The following is a 25,593-nucleotide window of genomic DNA, read 5'->3' as shown; positions in this document are numbered from 1 at the left end:
CTCTATTGACAATAGCCAGGACATAGAAGCAACCTAAGTGTCTATCAACAGATGAATGGATAAAGAAGATGTGGCACATATATACAATGGAATATTACTCAGCCATAAAAAGAAACGATATTGAGCTATTTGTAATGAGGTGGATGGACCTAGAGTCTGTCATACAGAGTGAAGTAAGTCAGAAAGAGAAAGACAAATACCATATGCTAACACATATATATGGAATTTAAGGGAAAAAATGTCATGAAGAACCTAGGGGTAAGACAGGAATAAAGACACAGACCTACTAGAGAATGGACTTGAGGATATGGGGAGGGGGAAGGGTAAGCTGTGACAAAGCGAGAGAGTGGCATGGAAATATATACACTACCAAACGTAAAATAGATAGCTAGTGGGAAGCAGCCGCATAGCACAGGTAGATCAGCTCGGTGCTTTGGGACCACCTAGAGGGGTGAGATAGGGAGGGTGGGAGGGAGGGAGATGCAAGAGGGAAGAGATATGGGAACATGTATATGAATAACTGATTCACTTTGTTATAAAGCAAAAACTAACACACCATTGTAAAGCAATTATACTCCAATAAGTATGTAAAAAAATAAAATAAAAGCTAAGTTGTTTCTAAAAAAAAAAAAAAGACAGTATGGTAGTGGCAGAAAAACAGAAATATAGATCAGTGGAACAGGATAGGAAGCTCAGAGATAAACCCACACACATATGGTCACCTTATCTTTGATAAAGGAGGCAAGAATATACAGTGGAGAAAAGACAGCCTCTTCAGTAAGTGGTGCTGGGAAAACTGGACAGCTACATGTAAAAGAATGAAATTAGAACACTCCCTAACACCATACACAAAAATAAACACAAAATGGATTAAAGACCTAAATGTAAGGCCAGACACCATCAAACTCTTAGAGGAAAACATAGGCAGAACACTCTATGACATAAATCACAGCAAGTTCCTTTTTGACCCACCTTCTAGAGAAAAGGAAATAAAAACAAAAATAAACAAATGGGACCTAATGAAACTTCAAAGCTTTTGCACAGCAAAGGAAATCATAAACAAGATGAAAAGGCAACCCTCAGAATGGGAGAAAATATTTGCAAATGAAGCGACTGACAAAGGATTAATCTCCAAAACATACAAGCAACTCATGCAGCTCAATATCAAAAAAACAAACAACCCAATCCAAAAATGGGCAGAAGACCTAAGTAGACATTTCTCCAAAGAAGATATACAGACTGCCAACAAACACATGAAAGAATGCTCAACATCATTAATCATTAGAGAAATGCAAATCAAACCTACAATGAGATATCATCTCACACCGGTCAGAATGGCCATCATCAAAAAATGTACAAACAATAAATGCTGGAGAGGGTGTGGAGAAAAGGGAAGCCTCTTGCACTGTCGGTGGTAATGTAAATTGATACAGCCAATATGGAGAACAGTATGGAGGTTCCTTAAAAAGCTAAAAATAGGACTACCATACCACCCAGCAATCCCACTAGTGGGCATGTACCCTGAGAAAACCATAATTCAAAAAGAGTCATGTACCAAAATGTTCATTGCAGCTCTATTGACAATAGCCAGGACATGGAAGCAACCTAAGTGTCCATCGACAGATGAATGGATAAAGAAGATGTGGCACATACATACAATGGAATGTTACTCAGCCATAGAAAGAAACGAAACTGATTTATCTGTAGTGAGGTGGATGGACCTAGAGACTGTCATACAGAGTGAAGTAAGTCAGAAAGAGAAACACAAATACCATATGCTAACACATACATATGGAATCTAAAAAAAAAGAAAAAAGAAAAGAAAAATGGTCAGAAGAACCTAGGGGCAAGACGGGAATAAAGACACAGGCCTACTAGAGAATGGACTTGAGGATATGGGGAGGGGGAAGGGTAAGCTGGGACAATGTGAGAGAGTGGCATGGAAATATATACACTACCAAACGTAAAATAGATAGCTAGTAGGTAGCAGCCACATAGCACAGGGAGATCAGCTCGGTGCTTTGTGACCACCTAGAGGGGTGGGATAGGGAGGGTGGGAGGGAGGGAGATGCAAAAGTGAAGAGATATGGGAACATACGTATATGTATAACTGATTCTCTTTGTTATAAAGCAGAAACTAACACACCATTGTAAAGCAATTATACTCCAATAAAGTTTTTAAAAAATAAAATAAAAGGATGTTACAAAGGAAAAAAAATTGGTTATATTATATACATTTTTCTGCTTTTTTATTTTCTCCCCCAACGTTACTTTCCATAAACCAATTTAGATTACCCAGTATAGTCGTAATTTATTCTCTTCAATAGTTCCATAATATTCTATAGCATAGATGTACCATAATTTGTTCAAGTGTTTTTCTGTTAATGACTATTCTGTTTCCACTTTTCTACAAATTATGCTGCAATAAACATCATGCATGCAATCTACTTTACATAGATCAGAGTCTCAAGATTATGCATTAAAATTTTCTTTTCAATAGATGTTGCCAACTTGCTTTCCACAAGAGTCTGTAGCTCTAAACATCCCACCAGCAATGTATGGGAATGCTTTGTCCTTGAATCACATAGAGCAACAAGTGTCAGGCTGATGGTGTAAAGTCATAATTCCTAATTGCTTTAAATTACATATCACTGTCTACTGGTGAATCTGAGCCTTTTATATGTTTGTTAGTTTTTTGAGTTTTCTCTTTACTAAACAACCTGTTCATACACTTTGTTCACTTTTAAAAATTAAACTGTTCATCCTTTCTTGTCCATTTTTAAAAACTCTCTGAAAAGTACAAATGTTAACTGGCTGCCTGTTAATTACATTATAATATTACCAGAACCATCATTTTCTAATTGATTTTGACTATAGTCCTTCACCATTGAAATGTTTAATCTTTATGTCTAATATATTTGCCTTTTACTTTATAGTTTTTGGGTTTAAAATCTTGGTTAGATATACCCTTGTCCCTAGCTTGTACAAATACAAAATATATATTGTTTTGTTTGGATTTTTACATAAATCCTTTGTCCATCTGGGATTTATTTTTGTATAGGGTATAGGGTATTTTTCATATGTATAGAGTCAGTGGTACCAGAACATCTATGGAATAATCCATCCATTTCCACTGAATTGAAATACAATATTTATTAAATTCTCATAAATTCAGGGGTCAATTTCTAGATTCTCAGTTTTGTTCTACCTATCTTTATACTACATGGCATAACATTTATATTATTATGGTTACTTTAGAGAATGGTATAATGTCTGGCAAAGCAAGTCAACCCTTACTATTGTTCTTAAAACATTTTTGACTCTTTTCAGGTATTTATTTGGCCCTATAAATTTTAAGCAATCTTATCCAACTCCAAAACAAATTTTAAAACAGCTCAGCATTTTTATTTGTATTGCATTAAATTTACATATTGATTTTGAATGACTGAACTTTTAATATTGAAGCTTTTAAGGAAATGGTTTGTATATTCATTTAGATCTTCTTCATATGCTTTGATTTTCTTTGTATACACCATATTCCTTTCTTATTCAAAATTTCCCGAATTCTTATTGCTTTATAACTTACATTCAATATTAATAGAATATTTCCTATTTACCTTTCTAGACGTTTATGGCTAAGATAAAGAAAATCTATTGTTCAATACATCTCTGATATCTAACCCAATTCCTCAAATCTCTTAGAAATTGAAAATTTTTTCCTAGCAAAGTCGCTTAGGCTTTCTACATATGCAATCCAATAAAAAGGTATAGGTTTACCTCTTTTTCCAATTCATACAAGTTATTTAATTTTCTTATGATGAAGTGGTGATGGCAATTTTACCTCAAGTCTTAATTTTGCTTATTTAACAATTTCTAGCATAGTTTTGCCTTTTTTAAGAATATCTGTGGTAGGATTTTAGTAAAAATATTCCATCAATTCCTGTTTTCCTTGGAGATTTGATTATGAATGATCATTGCATTATCGTGTATTATCAAAAGCTTCTGCATCTATCTATATGATCACAAAAATTTTACACTTCACATGGTTGATGTCATGTAGTATGCTGATAAAATCCCTTAACTTGAATCATCCTTGACTTCCTAGTATTGAACTTCCTTTTGCTGAACTGTTGAATTCTATTTGCTAATATTTTTTTTTAAAATATATTCATAAACAAAATTCGGTTACAGTTTTCTTTTTTATTAGACTTGGCATTAAAGTTGTGCTGACATCTTAGAAGCTGTCCATCTTTTTTTTTTTTTTTTTTGCAGTACGCAGGCCTCTCACTGCTGTGACCTCTCCCGTTGTGGAGCACAGGCTCCAGATGCGCAGGCTCAGTGGCCATGGCTCACGGGCCTAGCCGTTCTGTGGCATGTGAGATCTTCCCGGACCGGGGCACAAACCCGTGTCCCCTGCATCGGCAGGCGGACTCTCAACCACTGCGCCACCAGGGAAGCCCCCTGTCCATCTTTTCTTTGGTCTAAAATACTTTAAACAACATGAGCTAGGTAAACCCTGCTGAGAAACCACTTAGTCCTTGTCCTTTATTCGGTGGTAGACCTTGAATCATCTCTTCAATTTCTTCCACATAATTAGTGAAGTCATATTTTCCAACGATTCTTTGTCTATTTTTTACATTTTGGGAGGAAATCATCCATCTTTCTAGGTCATCAAAATCCTTTCTTTAGAATCACACATAGTAGTCTCTCGGAATCTTTTAGCCCACACACTATCTGTGGTCAAATTTATGTTTATAAATTTCTTTCTTCTTTCCAATTTGTCTCATTTCTAATTTTTATTTTCTGTTTCCTTAACTGAATTTTATTTATTTTATTGGCCATTTTATTAAACCAGATTTTGGATTTGTTTATACTTTTAACAATTTTTTAAAAAAATTCTGTTGGAATGAAATTCTGCCATTTGCAGCAGTGGGGACGGTCCTAGAGGATATTATACTTAGTGAAATAAGTCAGAGAAAGACAAATACTTTATGGTATCACTTATATGTGGAATCTAAAATATAATGTAAATGAATGTATACAGCAAAACAGAAGACTAACAGACATAGAGAGCAAACTAGTGGTTACCAGTGGGGAGAGGGCAGGGGGGAGGTGCCAGTTAGGGATATGGGACTAAGGGATAAAAATTACTATGTATAAATTAGATAAGCAACAATGATATATAGCACAGGGAATTATAGCCATTGTCCTGTAATAACTTTTAATGGCATATAACCTGTAAAAATACTGAACCAATAGGCTGTACACCTAAAACTAATGTGATATTGTAAGTCAACTATACATCAATAAAAAAATTCTGTTTAGGGCTTCCCTGGTGGCGCAGTGATTGGGAGTCCGCCTGCTGATGCAGGGGACACGGGTTTGTGCCCCGGTCTGGGAAGATCCCACATGCCGCGGAGCGGCTGGGCCCGTGAGCCATGGCCGCTGAGCCTGCGCATCCGGAGCCTGTGCTCTGCAATGGGAGAGGCCACAGCAGTGAGAGGCCCGCATATCGCAAAAAAAAAAAAAAAAAATTCTGTTTAACAATTTTATGATTATACATATTAATTCTCTTCTACTATTTTATTTTGGTTTATTTGTTGCTCTATTATTGTATGAGATAAAAACTTATTCCCTTTCTTTTTATATTTTCTCCTTTATACTTAAACATGTTTTGCACTCTATATTTTCACCCACAGTATAGCCTTTTCATGCTTCATTTATTTTGATATATTTTCTTGTTCATTAATTTCTATGAATTCCCCTTTTATTTACTCTTTGGCTCAAGGGTTATATTTAGGAGTATTTTTTTTCATTTCTTTATTTCTTTATTATTGTTTATATCCAGGAATGTGTCCTGCAAGAGGTCTGCTTTTTAAACTTATTTGTTTTCCCAAGGAATCATAATTTTTTCTAAATATTCTATGAACATACAAAATAACTGTCTATTGGATAACTGATTCTCCCCCTCTGTCTCTCTGTCTGTCTCTGTCTCTCACTCTCTCTTTATAGGTACCAGCAATCAACCTAAGTGAATGGAGATACAGCATAACCTGCAGGTGCCAGCTCAAATTAGACCTGAAATGTCTTCCTCTTCTTCTCAAGAACCAAAAGAGGGAATGGCAGCATTAAGGCCTACTGCTGATACACACACTGATCAGAGGTAACACACACAGAATCCCTGAGAATTCTTGTGACAACTTGAGCAGGGAGATTACAAGAAAAGACTCAACATCTGGCTAGTAATTTTTGGAATTCAGATCAGTAAATTGGGTTCTTCTATAAATACAACCGTGGCTATTTATTACCACATAAAGCCAGGAATTCACCCCTTAGATGTTATGATCAAATTCTAAATCTCATTTGACTCATAAAAGAGGTGGCTATATCTCATGCTCTTTTCTTTCTTTAATTGAATAAAGGATAAACTAATTCAGATTAAGTAGCCTTAGGACAGCAACTAGCAGAATAAACCAAGACTACAGCTCAAATCCATTTTCCCTCTTAGGCTAAAATTTTCAGTTTCTATAAACTGCAAGAATAAAGAAAATAGAGAGCTTCAGAAATTCCTAGTAAATGCCAAGCAAAAGGCTGAACTAAAGTCTTATTTAAGCCAGCCTGAGTCTTTCATAGGAACACTGGCCTTCAGATGGGTTTTCTTGTGGGATGACTCTTCTAGAATATCAAGGTTCTTCACCTTATTGACTGCTTGCTTGGGGGTCAGGTGGTGGCCCTACCAGGGGAAAGCGAGCTGAACTGGCTGCTCAGAGGGCACCTCTTGATATTCCTTCCTGGCAATTCTCCTGAAGGGTGCTCTGCCTGAAGCTGTACTTTAGTCAGTTTTTTTAAAGTTCTTTCCTTCTTTTTCCCTCTGGTGGTCCCTGCTTTTCATTTTGTTGTACAATACACTCCGTCTGGTTCCCCGTATAGCTCATACTTGTCTCACTCTGTGCCTTTGTAAGTGGACTATTCCATTTGCCTCTCCCTTGTTCTAGAGAACTCCTACCTATGCTTCAAGACTCACTAAGGAGCCCTTTCCCAGCTCACTTCCCCCTGCCAGGCAGAGTTTTCCCTCCCTCCTCTTCCTTCCCACAGCATCCTTTACAAACCATCCAACACCTCACGCATGCTATCTGAAAGAATGTTTTCTCTTTCATCTCTGTTACACTAGCGCTGCAGAGTGTCTGGTACAGAGTAGAGAGTAAATGATCAAGTAAATGAATGCCTGAACAAGCGTGTTCTAAACCTAGCATGTGTTCAGAAAGAAACTTCAGTATCAAGCTGGGTTCTAGTTGGCATCAAACTGCTTTGAAAATAAATTCAAGGCTTTTTAATTCATTGATTCTAGTTAACTACCCTTGAGACAAAGACAGACATTAAGATAGGAGAGGACAGATTAAGCACAGATAACTAAGAGCTCATGGAAATTAGCCACTCACGTGAATTTCTGAGAATCTCGGAGAAGAAAAGGCCTAGATCCAACAATGTTTCCTCATTTAAAGAATACACATGAGTAATGAGTAAGTTGAATATCGATCCTTGGCAAAATTCTACAATTAGTTATTAAGCAAATTGGTTTTATGCTCTTTGTAAAGAATAAGATGATTTTCAAGAAGGTACATCATGTCAAAAAACAAAAATCATTCAAATGTTATGAGATTGGTTTATTTCATGCAGTAAGACATTTAACAAAATTTCTTAGCATGTGTTAGATAAATGTGGGTTAAACTTCAGTGAAGTAAGTGGTTAAATATGCTAATTTTATATCCATTTATGTTTAGTCGTCATAGAAAGATTTCTCCAAGGGTGTGCCACAGAGCTGTGCCCTAGGCCTTGTTTTATTCAATATTTATATCAGTTACTCAAAGACTCAGAATTTATGTATACAAAATTTGTGGCTGTTAGAAAGCTAAAAAGTGACTGTCGTAAAAGATGTCAGAATCAAGGGTTAAAGTTTCCAAGTAGAAACACTAGGGGAAACCCCCACAATAATAGTTGGCACATATAAATGTCAATGCTTACATTCTGATTCAAGGAAACAACTGCCTGACAATAGTACAGACCTTTCATATTTTGAGATTCATTCTAGCTCTGAACATCTGTGCTTCCAGAGGTAATCTAGCCTTGCCCTCTCCTTTTACAGATGGAGATTCTGAAACAGCCAGGCAATCAGCTAAGCTGGAGCCAGGATTAGGGCTCAGCCCCACTAAACCCCCTTCACTCTATTATATTGCCTGCATTATCCACTCCTCAAACGCACCAAAAGATCTTGCCCACTTGTGAGCATCCCACTAACAGCACCCTGATAAGCTGGCACATCACAAGATGAAGTCTGTGAGGACCAGTAGGGGCCTCTGCATCCACGAGGCACAACAGAAACACCTGAGATCCTAGCGTGCAAATGTTCAGGAGAAGACATCTGCCATTGTCAACCCTCCAAAAGCCTGTCAGTCACTTGAAGAAACAAGGGGACATCTCAAGGGGATAAACTGGTCAAAATAACAGGGAATAGATTTTGACTTAAAACGAAGAACTTAGAATTGTCTGTTATTAGCATTAGTGAGCAGACCCTGGAAGCTGTCAAAATCCAAATAACGGATGAGGGTCAGTGGAGATGACCTCCTGAGTTTCCTCTAAAAGGAAGAGGCCTTGGTTTGACCTCTGTCTCCTGGGTGCTCCTGTGTGGCTCAGCCCTCGATTTTCACCAGGACGTCAACACCATGAATCATCTGTACACACAAGTAAACCTTAAGTGGGAGGAAGGACCACTGCCAGTGAGTCCTGGAACACGGACAGCGGGTGACGCCATCTGCATCACCACACTCCACCCCAGGGCGGGACAAGTGCGGGGACTTAAAGTAACATTCCACAAAATGTTTGCCCAAAGCGTTTGTGCTTTACCATTTTGTCATTATTTTTGATCTTATGGTATGATGACCTCATGATCAGCTGGACATAGAGAACATCACGGAAGAATGCAGAAAAGATGAAGCCAATATTTGCTTTCTGTGTCTTGCCTCGTTCCCCCTCTGTTGCTATTAGAACAGGTGATGGGAGTTACTTTTATGGCTTCAAGAAGATTGTGAAGATTAGCAAGCAAAATAAGACCCCAAAATAAATTCTTTAAGATATTAAACTAAGAAGCAATAGACGATCCTAAGTCCAGACAGTAACTTGTCACACAGGCGGTTGTTTGTACAATGTCCACTAGGACAGCAGCTGCATCACACCTCTGCTTTCTGAGCAGTGGAATTTTGCTATGTAAGTCTGGTGGGACACTTGTTCAGCAACGACTATACAGTGAATTGCTTTTACATTGACTGTGAAGGAAGCTCACATGCCACTGGGCTCTAAATAAAAATGATGCACCTGTCATCTAATATTTGGTGACCATGAATTTATGATTCCCCTACCATCTGGAATCACCTCCAACAAAGAGATGCGGTTATGTGAGGTATATTTATTAACTGAGATCTAGTGAAAACAGTGAGATATAATGAATATTTGGTGATTATATGAAGCAGAAGCAATTGCCAGATAAATTTTTAAGTCCATTTCTTTTTGTAATTTTTAAAAATCACATCTTTTCATTACACTAACATCTCTGTCACCAAATGTGAGGGTTGCCTCTACCTTCCTCTTAACTTAAAATCCAGTCTGATTCAGGAATGCTCTCATGTGAGAGGGGAACCGCATAACAGATCTCTTCCTTGTTACTGAGTCCACAAGATACTCAAGTCACCTGTTCAGGAATTTTTATGTTTATATTAAAATTTATCTTTCCTCCTCAGAGCTACCTGAAATAAAAATGGAAGGAAAGTAACTCGAAAAGGGAACTAGGCTTGGATGGGATGGAAGCAAAAGAGCTGGGAAAGAAAGCCGGAGGGGCGGCAGGATTACCAAGAGGCTGTGGAAAAAGGAGCCCGGGGAAAGTGGAGGAGACTAAGTCTATAGCAGAGGGTGACCCTGAGCAAGGCGGAGGGGACTAAAGCACAGGAGTGGGCACCCGAGACAGCGCCGGAGCCTGGAATGAAGAAAGAGGGTAACTGGAATAAAGGTCAAAATAAGAGCAGAATTCAGACAAACTGTAAACCACCCTTTGAGAATACTCAGCCCCTACTAAAGAGAAAGCTATCCAAAGTCAAGTTGTCTTAACAATCATGTGAATGAGGGTCGTGACTCTTCTACTTATCTCTCATTATGTGCCCCGAATTTCCATATTTCTTTGTCCTTAAATTACATAAAATAGTTCCTGAATAAACTTCCATGCAAAACCAACCTAAGGTTACTGCTGTCAATAGTTCCAAAAATTCCACTGTAATTGCAACTAAAAATTATGACAGAAGACTCAACAGACGACCCTTCACACTACCACAAAGTTAAAAAGACACTGTGTAATATCTGGTATTAAAAGAACTGTATTATTTTGTTTTTTAGAGTAAGGAACTGAATAGTGGCTTGCCAAAGGCAAGGTCCTTCACAAGTAATGAAAAATGGAACTATGTTAACCGATTATTACTTCTCTGCACATTTTAGTATACTATTAAATATAGTTTACTATTAAATATATGTTTTATATATTGTCTTTTTTTGAGACAAAACTTATTTTTTTAAATTTATTTTATTGAAGTACAGTTGATTTACAATGTTGTGTTAGCTTCTGGTGTGCAGCAAATTGATTCAGTTATATATATATACACACACATTCTTTTTTCATATTCTTTTCCCTTTTGTTTTATCACAGGATACTGACTACAGTTCGCTGTGCTATACAGTAGGAGCTTGTTGTTTATCCATTCTATATATTACAGTTTGCATCTGCTAATCCCAAACTCCCAATCTATACCTCCCCCTACCCCCCGCCTTGGCAACCCCAAGTCTGTTCTCTACATCTGTGAGTCTGTTCCTATTTCATAGATACGTTCATTTGTGTCATATTTTAGATTCCACATATAAGTGATATCTTTTAAAGACAAATACCATATGAAACAGAATTTCAAGGATCATACATGTGAAACTAATTTTGGTCTCTCACTCACAAATTCAATAGCCAGAATCTGAAAAAACAGGGTTGATACTGAGTTGAACAAATCAAAATAACAATTATCGAATACTTCAGAAGGTTGAAAAGAAACACTAAGCCTTTTCTACACTAATCTCCTTCAGCATTGAATTAACCAATTGAATTCTTCTATGTGCTCGGCATTATGTTGGTTGTCTGAGATAAAGACGTAAACAGATACAGTCCCTGCTCTTATGAAGCTACTGTTCTACTGGGGAAAATAGAAAAAAAAAAAAACCCATGTCAGTAAATTTATAATTATAAATTGTGATAAGTGGTATAAAGGTGAAGTGTAGTATTAAAGGTACAATGAGAAATTAAACAAAAGGAACTGAATTTGATTGGAGTATCAAGAAAGCCTCCCCTGAGAAAACGACTTTGAAGATGTAGATAGAGGTTAACCAACGGAAGGGAAAGAGTGTTCCAAACAGAACCAACAGACAGTTCCGAGGCAGAAGACAGACTGGCAAGTTCAGGGAAGTGCGGCAGGAGCAGAAGTACAGAAGGGGAGTGAATGAGAGATGAGAGGCAACTACAGGGACTGGGGATTTTCACTTAATGGGAAGCAACTAAATGTTTCAAGCACAAAGAGCCCATGAGTAGTTTTGTAAAGATCCATCTCTATAATTGGAGGATGGATGAGCGAAGAGAGAGAGTGAAAACAGGAAGATTAGGCAGGAGTTGATAATAAATGATTACAGCTTGGTGGTATTGGGGGCTATGGAGAGAAACAGATAGATGCAAACTATAATTTGGAAGTAAAATTGACACTGGCTGGAAATTTCAGAACACTGTTAAATAATAATGGTGATACCTTTGTCTTGTTCTTGATTTTCATGGGAATTTCTTAAATATTACATTATCATTGGCATAAGTCTGACATGCCTTATGAAATGTTAGACATTTGCAGCTCTCTGTGTAAGTGAGCTTGGTCTGTACTATTCTTTGGGGTTCTATCTTAATCAAGAAGATTTTGCTCTCAAGGACTCAAGCTTGCTTTGGATGTTGGTGCATTAAAGTTTCTTCTTCTACAATCCACACCCCTTGGCTATGGCTGTACCCCCTCACCCCTCACAGACAGTTCTTGAGAGGGTTCTCTGCATGTTCTCTTTCCTTGTCCGTCACTCTTCAACATACTGCACTTGATGTCTACCCTTATTATTCCACCAAAATGACCTTTGCCAAAGTTGCCAGTGACCCATAGCAACAATTTTACTTGCTCATCTAGGGAGGCAGTGAATTAGGGCTCTGGTGTTCCTTCTTAATTTTTCACCTTCTGCCCCTGTTTCCTCATCTACAGAGTGGGGATAATAACAGCAGAGAGTTGCTGGGAGGATTAAATGAGGTAATTCATATAAAGCTCATAGAAGAAAAATGGCTGAGCATAGTAAACGTTCAACAAATATTAGCTACTGATATTGCGACCTCATTTGACTTCTAAGCACATTTTGAACTTGTAAACACTCACTTTCTTCTACTTGGCAACACATTCTACTGGTTTTCGCTGCACTTCTCCGGATGCATCTTCTCTACGTTCTTCTTCTTCCTCTACTCAACTTCTGAATGTTTAAGTTCCTCAGCTCACAGGCCCAGGCCTTCTCCTACTTCCAACCCCTCTCCTTATGCAGTCTCGCCCACTCCCATTGCTAGGTGCCAACCACCCCTCACTTGTAACTGGAGTATGGACTATTTTTTCTGAACTCCAGGCTCAGACCTCATTAGATGCCTCACGCACACCTCAAACTCATGGTATAAACCCCTACCCAAATTTGTTCCTCTTCCAATGGACAATGGCCAGAATGTGACAGTTATCTCTTATCACCACCTTCTCTCTTATACCTACATCACTAAAATCAGTTGGTGCTATCTCCAAGTTATATGTGAAATCTATCCACTTCTTTCCACCTCCAGGAAAATTACAAGCTGCAATCATCTCTTGCTTGACTACTGCAGAGCCTCCTAGTAGGCACCCTACAGCAAGACGTGACACATGAAGGAAGCTAAAGCAATTGGAACGAAGAAGCCAGAATGCACATTTCCTATGACACCGTCATGTACAGCCCACTGCTTTCAATGGAAAAACTAGCAGAATTAATAAAATTAGGAACTAGATGGAAGAAAAGAATTGGGTAAAGTGACTAGATACTAAATAGAGATACAAAAATCAAGAGCTTTCCCATATATCAGCAATACTCACAGACTTACGGCTGCTTTTTTTTTTCTCACCCCCGTACCCCTTCTTATAAATCTCATGCACTCTCTGTAAGTCAGCCGAGTTGGCCGCAGGGCTTTCCAGACTCAGGTGATGGAACCAGAGGTGAGTCAACTAGATTCTCTGTACTCGGAATGTGGGTATGACGCCTGGTGATGGCAGTGTGTTATTGGCATTGGGATTATGAAGGTGTGCAAGCTGGGGACAAGGCTGCCACTCTGGTGTGGCCTCCTAATACTAAGTTTACCAGTGAGCAAGCAGAGTCAAGATGTAACACAAGAGAACAGAGTGGTTTCACAGAAAAGAGAGATCATGTAGCCAGAGAAGAAAAGAGAGGATGCAGAGGCGTCTCAGTTCCTGAGTCCGCTCCTCTGAGGCTCAGCCACACTCTGCTCTATCCCAAAGCAATGTGTAGAGTTAACATAAAACCAACTGGTAGTTATACCAACAGTAATATTGATATTTTGGAACTAGGAGAACTAAACTAAATTCATAAAGAAGACAAAAATAAAAGCAAACGGGGCTTCCCTGGTGGCGCAGTGGTTGAGTCTGCCTGCCGATGCAGGGGACGCGGGTTCATGCCCCGGTCTGGGAAGATCCCACATGCCGCGGAGCGGCTGGGCCCGTGAGCCATGGCCACTGAGCCTGTGCGTCCGGAGCCTGTGCTCCGCAACGGGAGAGGCCACAGCAGTGAGAGGCCCGCCTACTGCAAAAATAAATAAATAAATAAATAAATAAAAGCAAACACTTTTTCAACATCTTACTCTATGCCAGGCACTTGTTTGGATCCTTTGATGACAACATCATTTAAGTTTGACGCAAACCCAATAAAATCAGTATCATTATTATTCTCGGTTCAAGGATGAGGAAATCAAAGAGTGGGTAACCATCCAAATTTAAACATGTAGCAAGTAGCACTATAAGTGGGTAAAAGTATGCAAGAAAACATTTTAAAAGAAGAGTAATGAAAATGTGTTCCCAGTGGTAGATGTTAAAATGTATTATAAGAGCTAAAATAATTAAAATAATGTGGCAGCAATACAGTAATCAATAGACAGAATACATACCCCTAAAATAATCTTAGTATATAAGAATTAGTATATGATAAAGAAAGCATCATGAACAAACGTGTAAGGAAATCATTATCAGACACGGTTTTGAAGGAAAAGTCAAGTTTCATCTTTATCTCATAACATCATCAAAATACATTTAGGTGGAAGAAAGGGTTACAATGTGTAAAAGCAAAACTAGAAGAAAATGTGAGTGAATATTTAACTGATTTCTTGAAAGCACAGGATATCAAAATACAGAAGGAATTAAGGAAATCATTAAAGAAACACCAACTGTCAACAAAGAAATTTAGAATTTCTGTATATCAATTCACAGTAAACATTAAAGACAAACCTTAAGATGAAAATAATATTTATAATATATATGACATAATTGTGTGTATAAATGTTTAATGTGGTGTAAAGAAATACAAGAAATAAAGAAATAAAATTTTAAAGGGAAATAACGTTTATTGATTAAAAATTGTAAACATTTGAAAAACTTAATACTTAAAGCTAGTGAGGGTGGAATAAGGATGCAACCACTACTTATGAATGTGTAAACTGATTGAAAAAAAACTTTGGAGAAAGTAATTTGAGTATATGTATCAAGAATCTTAAAACTTTCAATACTCATCAACCCAATAATTCTAATTCCAGAAATCTAGTTTAAAGGAAGAACAAGAGATATATTTAAAGATGCTTATCAAAGTATGCTGAGTCTGCATTACATGTACTAGCTAAAACATTTAAAAAAACAGAAACAAAAAAGGAACAAAAACAAATAAGAAGGACTTAAATTTCCAACAAGGGAATGGTCAAATAAAATATTATATATCCATACAGTGAAATATTAAGCAATTATTAAAAATAATACTTTAAAAGACTAATATTCATGAAATAGTACAGCCCTTGATGGTTATTCTCCTCTTTTTCATGTCTCTTTTTTTGACATTTCACTTTTTCTATAACCACTATTAAAAGATGTAGCAACATATTTGACATAATCTAGAGTTATTCACTAGCCCCGTAAAGAATGAAGAAAGTGACACACAATCAGTGAAGACTAACGTCAAGCCTCCAGCTTGGCTGTGGGATTTTACCATTACACTTCCCCACTGCCTGCTACCATGGCTAATTGAAAGTTGGCATGGTTGCTCCCATACCACTTGGCATTGGCCACAGATAAATTGCTGTGTATTTTGAAATCATAGTTATTATTCTACTCCATCTGTTCTCTTCATTTTTCAAGTCAACTGTCAAATTAAACAAGTAAGCCCTTCCTAAAAGTTGCAGAAGTGTTACATGTTACCAGGATAAATGAAACAATTGTCCAATATGCTGATGTTCAGCAAATTCTACGAGGGGAACCAAGAGAGAATTCACAGGAAGTGAGGTGACATGTCAACAGTTGTTTTAAAGTGATGATGGGAAAGGCTATATTTATAATAACAGTATTTAACATTCTTGCATTCATTCTGAATGCTAAGCATAATTGCCCAGAAAGCTTTAATAGTGAAATCCTAAAAATACATTTCAACTCTGACCTGCTTTTCCCAGTTGTTCTGGTCTCAGTATTACTTTAGCTAAAATTAATAAGCACATGGGACTATGTAAAAGTACTAAGTCATTCCTTGGTTTAGCTATTTGACACCTTGTATCTCTCCCTTCCCATTCTAATTGAGAATTTCATCTTTCTATAATATTTTCCTATTACACATAAAGCATCTCTACCATTTCAAATATGGAAATATCTTTTGACCCAGTCTGAGTCCCACTATGTAAACATAACTTTAACGATTACTATGCAAGTCATGGGAGAAGAAGGGGAATGAAGTCGCTAAATTATTCACCCTTTTTGCTCTGAAGTAGAGTTCAACTGTTATACTAAAATAAGGAAATTTTATCTCATTTGTGTTCAATTTATTACAAAAATGGCCCCATTTTTCACCCCTCTATGTAGCCATACCCCTTGCAATGCGACTTTGTCGCTATCAAGAGGTGGCATTTGTTTTCCCACCCCTTGAATCAGGGCTCGGTTTGGGACTTGCTTTGGCAACACAATGTGGCAGAGTTGATGGCATGCTGGCTCTGAACCAGGGGCCTGGAGAGGCCTTACGTGCTTCTGCCTGCTCTCTTTGGACCCCTGCCATTACCTTGAGAACAGGGCCATCGTTGGAGGATGGGAGACCATCTGAGTAGACATGCTGTCCATCAGAGCCCGACCTAGACCAGCCACCCTCAGCCAACCCATCAGCTGAGCACAGATACACAGCAAACCTAGACAAGACCAGCTGGGAGCAAAGTCACTGAGCTAATAATCCCAGTCTAAACTGCTAAACCACAGGAGAACAAGCTAGACAAATGAATGTGTTAAGCCACTGAAGTTTAGGGTGATTTGTTACACGCCAGTAGCTAACTAATATATCCTCTCGTCTTTTGCTTACTTATTTAGAAGTAAAATTAGGAAGTAATACTAGGCAAATAAAAAATTAGACATAGTAATTATATCAAATCTATTTTCCTCAAAATATCAATATTTACATTTTGGCTGTTGGGGATATTAACATTTACTGAGCACCTTTTAGTTACTAGGCATTTGTTTTACTCCTACAAAAATCCCATAAGTATGAATTATCTTTATCTTATAGAAAAGGAGAGTAAGGTAAAGATAGCAAGGAACATGTCCAGGTTCACATAGCTGGCATGGCAGAGCTGGATTAGAACATGGGACACAGGAATGTGAATCCATTTATTCTACGATAGGTCACCATCATTTCCACGATGAACTGTTAAGTCTAGGCTCTCCCTGGAGTGGTTCTCCAGAAACTAGGAATATGTGTTCCCTCTCAAATGACCAAGATGCTACCCCAGAAGGTTCTGAAGAATAATTTATGCATATTATACAGGCATACTCACTTAGGCTTTTTCTCATTCTCCAACAAAATCTTAAATGGCAAAAATAGCACAGCTATGCCTTCAAATTCTCAACTTAAGTTCTATGTGCAATTACCATAACAACAATTGGATGGAATATTGACTAACGAAAAGTGAAAATATCTTCCGGTGTAAAAGGTCTTGATTTATTTGAAGCCAAAATTGTTGTTTCTAGTAGCAAATGATTACTATTGATTGCCTTATTGACTATAATCTCATGATACTTAACGCTAGAAGGCAAAAGGCCGCACATCATTCATAAAATCAACACTAAGCCTAAATGTATATTTTTCTAGGATGGCCAATGAAAATTTGAGTTATGTCATCTGAAAATTAAGAAATACAGATGATCGGATGCATGCCTTAATTATAAATAACCGAGATAATTTTGGATTAGTAAAGCGTACTTGTACTTAACCATACATTACAATAGATATTTTAATAATTTTATTCATTTGAATATCACATTTTCTACAAAATTATATTACAAATTATACTACCTTATATTGCAGTAGTACAATACAATAATACGTGGTCAAATAAATCAACTAAATAGGCATCAGTTAGATGTTTTTCCAGTGGATTCTGTCAGGTAAATTATTTGCAACAGCTATAAAACCAGAGTAATAAATATTTAAATATAATTTTCTGATTTAAATAAATATATGGCATTTCAGGACCTAGACAACACTCTGGTAAGAAGACAATAAAAATCACAAGTCACTGGAAATTTATAGCAACCAGTTTTCCAAAGTTTTCAGAGATAAATTAAAGCAGGAATCATATGCATTTGTTAGTATTATGGTTATGGTTATTGTTATTAGTTTAACTCAGGGTGAAAGAAAAGATCATTGATCAAGATGACGAAAGTAGGTAATGCCCGTAAGTCAGAAACTGTTGAAACATGAACACTCTAGACTATAGAACACGTGAACTGTTGCACACTGTCCACATCTCCTGGAGCCACATGGTTCATGACAAAAAGCAATTTGGTTGTTCTCTTTTCTTTTCATTAAACTTAAGAGATCTTGAAGAGACCAGATAATCTCAATATCAAATGGAAAAGTTTCACAGTTGCTGAAACATCTTAGATCCCTGTAAAGATTTGCTGCCATGGGTGCCCATATTATCTTAAACGTCACTCTTGAATGAACCAAAATCGACAACGTTTTAGCTAGAAAATGTCAGGAACACTGTGGCGAGAGTAACAGTTGCCACTGGATGTTTCTCTCTCACGACTAAATGATATGTTAACAGTAAAGTGCAGCAGAATCAAGTTTAATGCTGAAGAAATTAGTTTTTAAACTTTAAGTCAGTTAGGGTTTGATTGACAACATACAAGAATGAGAATTTTAAAAGCAAACTAAATTACGTGATCTGAAGCAATTACTTAAAATATCGAATTCTATTATGAAGCAGATGTTTACATTTGCTTTTCTATTTGCTCCTTTTCATAAATGCAACCGAGTAATACTCCTATTTTCTCAAAGATCTAAAGTAAAGATCTGGGCTCAGTGTTTAGGAATGGTGATCACTTCATTGAACCCCTGCCAGATGGCCTTTTTCTAAAGTGATATTCAGAGCCTAGCTCTTGCATCTACCTTGGTTGTATAACAAGAGTTGGTTTGGCTATGTCATTATGAGGAAGGCTGACAGTGGGGATAACTGTCATCAAGAGTGGACTCTTGGAGCCTGTGCTCCACAACGGGAGAGGCCACAACAGTGAGAGGCCCGCGTACTGCAAAAAAAAAAAAAAAAGAGTGGACTCTTCACCACCTCACACTAGTCAGAATGGCCATCATTAAAAAATCTACAAATAATAAATGCTGAAGAGGGTGTGGAGAAAAGGGAACCCTCCTACACAGTTGGTGGGAATGTAAATTGGTGCAGCCACTAGGGAAAACATAATGGAGGTTCCTCGAAAAATTAAACATATAACTACCCTATGATCCAGCAATCCCACTCCTGGGCATATATCTGGACAAAACTATAATTCTAAAAGATACATGCACTCCTATGTTCACAGCATCACTATTTACAACAGCCAAGACATGGAAGCAACCTAAATGTCCATCGACAGATGAATAGATAAGATGTGGTACATATATACAATGGAATACTACTCAGCCATAAAAAAGAATGAAATAATGCCATTTGCAGCAACATGGATGGACTTAGAGATTATCATACTAAGTGAAGTAAGTCAGACAGAGAAAGACAAATATCATGTATCGCTTATATGTGGAATCTAAAATATGACAGAAATGAACTTATCTACAAAACAGAAACAGACTCACAAACGTAGAGAACAGATTTGTGGTCGCCAAGGTTGGGGAGAGGGATGGAGTAGGAGTTTGGGGTTAGCAAATGCAAACTAGTATATATAGGATGGATAAACAACAAGGTCCTACTGTACAGCACAGGGAACTATATTCAACATCCTGTAATAAACCATAATGGAAAAGAATATGAAAAAGATTGTATATATATGTATAATTGAATCACTTTGCTATACAGCAAAAACTAACACAACATTGTAAATCGACTATACTTCCATAAAATAAATTTTTAAAAAAAGAAGAGTGAACTCTTCGTTTTGTTTACTGCTAGTAGTAGCCATATAACATCTACAGTAATACTGAAGGAACCTAAGGAAAATCCCCCAAAGAAGGGATGTTTAAGACCACTCTTATAGAAACAGAGAAATCAGAATGTAGACCTCAGCTGGGGGTCTATTCCTCAGCCAGAATATAGACATCCCCTCTCCTGCCTCATGGGCTATGCTGTCAGGGATCCAGGGATCCCTGAATGATCCTCCAGCCAGTAACAGGTCAGTGGGGCGAGGTCGTTCCTAAGATAAACCAGAACGTGGCAAACCTGAAGAGAGCTGTCCTCTGGGAGAGTCTTGCCAGCATCAGAAACTAATCTTTGAGAGAAAGAACCACCCCTTCAAATAATTTTCACTTTAGGACTGACTTGGCTGAACTGTGTTTGCTTAGGTAATGAGGCGTGAGTTTCTGCCCTGTTATAAGCTGCTGTAGACAGACTCAGGAATATGCTTTCAGATGAGGTCTGCTATACTTGCTCAAGTTCCATGGGTTCTTTTCTGGAATGAGGGCAGCATCTTCAATACACTGAGGAACCCCGTGATAGTCCAGCTTGGGTCAAGCTGGCCTGAAAGCTAGTTTTCTAGCCATAAAGAAAAGCAGCAGATTTCTTTACGTGGTTTATACTGGATTATAGAAATATCACCTGAAAACCATCATATGGTATTTTCTCTTTGACAGTTGATAAACTTCCTTTTTTGGTCAGTAGCCACGTGGCTTTGGTAGATATGATATCTCTGAACAACAGCAACTTCCTGAATTATTTCATTTTGCAACTCATGAATTTTGTCATTTATAACAGTCAAATTTTAAACACAGTAGAGGCCACATTAAGGTAATTAAAGAAGAAAGGTGAGCCTTATTTTCACTATATATTCAGTTTTCCACAAAGAATTGAAATTCAAATGAGATTGTCTTTATTCAGAAAACAAAATGTGTTGCAAGCAGTCCAAGAATCTCATTCTGGTGTCACACAGAGATGAGTGCCTCACATACTTTTCTTGTTTAATCTAGAAACAAAAGGTTTCTAATCTAGAAATGAATACTTGGATATCAACTATTTATCTTATGGACAAATATGTGTGGTCATGTATCATAATACACAGCATGTAACACTGAAGAAACTCAAACATCCCATATATGGTAAATAAAAATCAAAGCAGAACATATTTTTAACATAAGCGTTATGTGAATCTTACATTTGACTATAAACCATTTAAGCTGTAATTCTCATTCAAGACATTGTCTTTTCTACTTGGTGCTTTATTTCTTCCTGATAACCATATTCTCCATAAATATTTTCACCTCTTGGTGACAGGGACTATTTGAAGGCAACAGTTAACAGATATGAGGAATTAGAAGGGAAATCTTTGAAGCCAGATGTACTGAATGTTTTTCAATACCTCATAGCCTGTGAGAATCTATTTATTACTAAGCAATACCAACCATATATCTAAAATATCAAAATAGCCACTAAGATTCTAGTGAGATGGCGACTTTAAATTACAGAGAATATATCTGTTTTCCTTGCTTATTCTTACTTGTTCCTACAGGTAAAGTCCCATTAATAAAACAGGAATATGCAAAGCATTTATTTAAAGCCATGGTCTTGCAATGATGGTTATTCTAAAGGAAAAATATTCAAGAGATTCCTAAGAAGGAGGATCCTCTTAAAAAACAGTCATCTCTCAATGGACTTCTCTTCAATTATACGATAATTATATGGCTATCCTTCCTTCCCCCTCACTGTTCTGTGAGGAAAAGTAATTAGCAAGTAGCTTACAACATGTGTAATTTGTCTTATAATAATAATGGACGCTCATTCTGTCTATAAATACTTACTGAAGAAGCAAATACCTGACAACGGCTCAGCAAACTCAACACAGGCCACACAGTCTAATCTGAGATGATCTCTCTGGCTGTCCAATTACATGGCAGTTCATGAAACAAAGGAATGGTGCTGTTTTTGTTCTATTTGAAAATAAAACTAGACACATGAAATGCAGAAGGATGCAAATGATTGTGTGAAGGGAAATTCTAGATGACTAAGACACTTCTATCCTCTACACTTTGAGTACAAAGCTGTGAAACGACTGCTTGAATGGAGGGGTTAACAGCTTCTCTCAGCTGCAACCTGCAGCCCTCTCCACATGGCTTTCTTTACCTCTGAGTCTGGTAACCAGTAATCTGGCGGGGTTTAAGGCGTTCCCTATAACCCAGTCTGGAATATTGCGCAATCCTTACGGTTTTCCTAAATGTTGCCCCTGCCTTTTAAACATTCCCTTTATTCAACTCTTCCACACTATTCTATTTTGAATGTGCCATCCCTTTTCTGTTGGACCTTGACTATTACAATTAGTTCTACTTATTTATTTCCTCAGGAAAAACTCCACTGATAAACTAGGTGTACATATAAACAAAGCATTTATTTAGACTTGGACATTTCATAAGCACATCAATGATGTTGCAGCACAAAAATATAATGCTTAATAAATGTCTGAATTATTTATGATTTAACTAGAAATATGTAGAAATAACTACCACCTAAACAAGTGTAGAAAGATTTATGACAGTCATCGATATGGTAAGTCTACCTTAGGTGAAGCACATATTTTAAATTATTTCTATAAAATCATTGAATTGCTTTTATGGAAAGCACAAAAACAAGTTAAATATTCTAGTTCAAAATATTTTCAAGAACACAATTTAGTTTTACAAATGAGTATGAAAAGTGATCTTTACCTTTCCACCAATTTCTCCTTTGCTACCTTCGAAGCCTTGCTCTCCCTGTAGAAGAGGAATGTGACGTGTATAATAACGGGCACTACTTTTAACACAAGTAATAATGATAATCGTAGTTTCTAATATTGAAAAATCAATAATTGTATATATTAAAACCATTTCTGAAATGTAAGCTTGAAGCCAATATTAACTTATACAAAATTTAAACATTTCTAAACACTGAAGGAATAATTTTCTAGGGTAAAACCTATATAGCTTCACTACTTGCAATGCAATTTAACCTCCATAGACCGGAATTTCTGCAACCAAAGTACCTTTCTCATAGGTGTTTTGAGAACTGAATGCATCAAATAACGTGCCTGGCACAGACTCATTTAGCCATTACTGTTGTTATTACTACCACTATTTATTCCACCAGATCCAGTAGAAACATCCTTCTCAAGCTGACTTCCACGGAAGACCGTCCCAGGGAGAGGTGTGTGATGAACGAGGCCAGGGTTCGGGCTCTGGCTCTGACACCGGCGCCAGGCTCTTTCCCACCCAGATGGCCCGCCTCTCCAGCACAGAACGGGTGTGGGCTCTCACTCATCATGTTGTTTCTGAGAGGTATAAACCCCCTGTTCTTCAAGTAAAACCTCTCTGATCTGACAAGCTTATTTTCCCACTTACCTCTGCACAGATATTCAGAGTATTGATGTTTCATTCACACGATCAACAAATATTCATTGAACGGCAAATATACATCAGGCACTCACAACAGCGTAGCCGGCAAGGGAATGCTGGGGGTGGGTCATAGCCACCCCTCCACCCACAGGAAGCGGTCAGTAAACCGAGACGAGGGATGGAGGGTTTCTTATCTCCAGTTTTTATCTGCAGTGCTTCAAACAAGGTGACACTTAATGTAATTAAAATTTGTATGTAAGAAAAGGAATGCCTGCTTTTTTACTATGTGTATATTATACATGTACTCATACACCCGATGACACATACACACACACCCGATTAAGTCATTACTTCTGGGGCTTCTGGTGGCGCAGTGGTTACGAATCCGCCTGCCAATGCAGGGGACACGGGTTCGAGCCCTGGCCAGGGAAGATCCCACATGCCGCGGAGCAACTAAGCCCGTGCGCCATGGCCGCTGAGCCTGCGCTCTACAGCCCGTGCTCCGCAACAAGAGAAGTCACTGCAATGAGAAGCCCACGCACTGCAATGAAGAGTAGCCCCCGCTCGCTGCAGCTAGAGAAAGCCCACGCGCAGCGACGAAGACCCAACGCAGACAAAATAAAATAAATTAAATTTAAAATAATAATAATAATTACTTCTGCTTTATCTACCTTCAAAAAAGGTACAGGAAAGAAATTAAGTTAGTATTTGGGTATATTTGCCACTGAATGTGTGGTCTATCTTTTTCCTACCACTTTTCCTAAAATATAGACTTTAACTTGATCTGTTAATTCAAGCTGACACAAAGCTGCTGAACACCGCAGTACGTCGGCCACAATGCCAGCATGAGGCAGCCACTATAAACAGCTGCTGGAAGGTCCTAAACTGTTTCCCAGAAGATAAATCTACACATCCCTTGGCTGGCAACTCGACTCACAGATGCAGCACCCGCTGTATCAATGGGTTTTGTCTAGAACTGCTGTGAAGAAGTGCAGAAGCTTGCCATTTCATCACTGCCAGTTCAATCTTAGTATCTTCATCAAGTAAGTAAAGGAAGATTTTTCAAAAGCTGTAACTACAAATACGTGCATATCTTTTTAACGGTAATTTTTAGCTACAGAGCAAAACCTAGATGCGACAGTAACTTCTGACTTCCTGTTGCTAAGATCTGTAAAACTTCTCCAGAGCATAGAAATGATATGCTTGGCTTTGGTGGGCATCTAATATTGCACCAATAATGCTCTCCCCTGTGGCGGGATTATCTGGGTGGTATCATGACAGCTGGCGCCACCTGAAGGGGCTCCCTATCCCTTCAGGAAACTGGAATAAACCAGTCTCTGTGTTTCCAATAATGCTGGTCACCTACAGTCATATTTCTTCCCAGGAGGAAAAATCAGCCCATGGACAATAAAGGGGTGAAATGAAATTTACCTTGGTAAGGAGAAAGATTCTAGGCCCAGAAAGAAGCACCCTAGCCAATGCAAAAATCCCTACTGATTATGAATTTATCATTCTGAAAGAATTTTTTGAAGAGATTAGTTGTAGCATCTTTGTAATATTTAATGTTTTATATCATTGTAACCATTATGTTTAGCTCAATCTGGGATATACAAAAAGGAAAAGAAGTAACCACACACTGTCAAAGGTAGTAAAGCCTGTTCCAGTCTTCATTTTAGACTCAACAGTGAAAACATTCCCAGAGCAGCTGTGCTCACTCCCCGGGCCCCCATGAAGCATCATTGCCCACTTCTCCAGAGAAGCATGTGGCTAAACCTCTCCGATAAAGCTCCCTCCTAAAGTAGGTCCTTTGAGAAGGGATCGCTTCCATGGGCTCTCTTTGGAAAGGAGGTTCAAGTGCTGGCTGACTCAGGGAATTCAATTTCATCAAACACATTTTCTAAATCTTCACTATATTTATGTACACATTCAACTTTCAAGATGTTAAAGTTCTTAACTAATATGAAACATTAAAAATCTCTTTACCTTTTGACCAGGTAAGCCTGGAGCTCCATGTAAACCATTTTCGCCCTAAAAGAAATACACAGAATAAATTTTGTTAGCCACAAAAAGCAAGTGAATAAAGAAATTTTTGTGTTTTTTTAACAACTTGTTCTAGGCTGGGAGGAAAGGCAGCCTAATGCTGAATGTGTATCAAGTACAGGGGTACAGGGGGCTTCGCACCCATCCTTCATCTCCCAACTCCAGGACTAGTACTTGCATTCAGAAAATAAGAAAATAGAGGCTCTGAGCGGTTCGGTAGCATGCTCACAGTCACCAACTAGGAGCATCACCTAAGATTTGAATGGAGGTCTCTCAGACTGC

The 25,593-nt window shown here is 37.8% G+C and overlaps 1 protein-coding gene across 1 annotated transcript in view; it reads right to left on the bottom strand.

Moving 5' to 3' along the window:
* Window positions 1–25,593, bottom strand: part of COL19A1 (collagen type XIX alpha 1 chain) — a 362,938-nt gene that overhangs the window by 243,118 nt on the left and 94,227 nt on the right. The window contains exons 10-11 of the mRNA XM_029223905.1: window positions 25,255–25,299; window positions 22,609–22,653 (exon numbers count right to left, since the gene is read on the bottom strand). Of these exons, the coding sequence (XP_029079738.1) occupies window positions 22,609–22,653; window positions 25,255–25,299 (90 nt within the window). The remainder of the gene's footprint in view (window positions 1–22,608; window positions 22,654–25,254; window positions 25,300–25,593) is intronic.

The sequence above is a fragment of the Monodon monoceros genome, unplaced genomic scaffold (genome assembly GCF_005190385.1).
Source record: "Monodon monoceros isolate NGI ecotype Baffin Bay Population unplaced genomic scaffold, NGI_Narwhal_1 Super_Scaffold_15, whole genome shotgun sequence".
Taxonomy (NCBI): domain Eukaryota; kingdom Metazoa; phylum Chordata; class Mammalia; order Artiodactyla; family Monodontidae; genus Monodon; species Monodon monoceros.
This window is presented reverse-complemented; position numbering and strand designations above follow the sequence as displayed.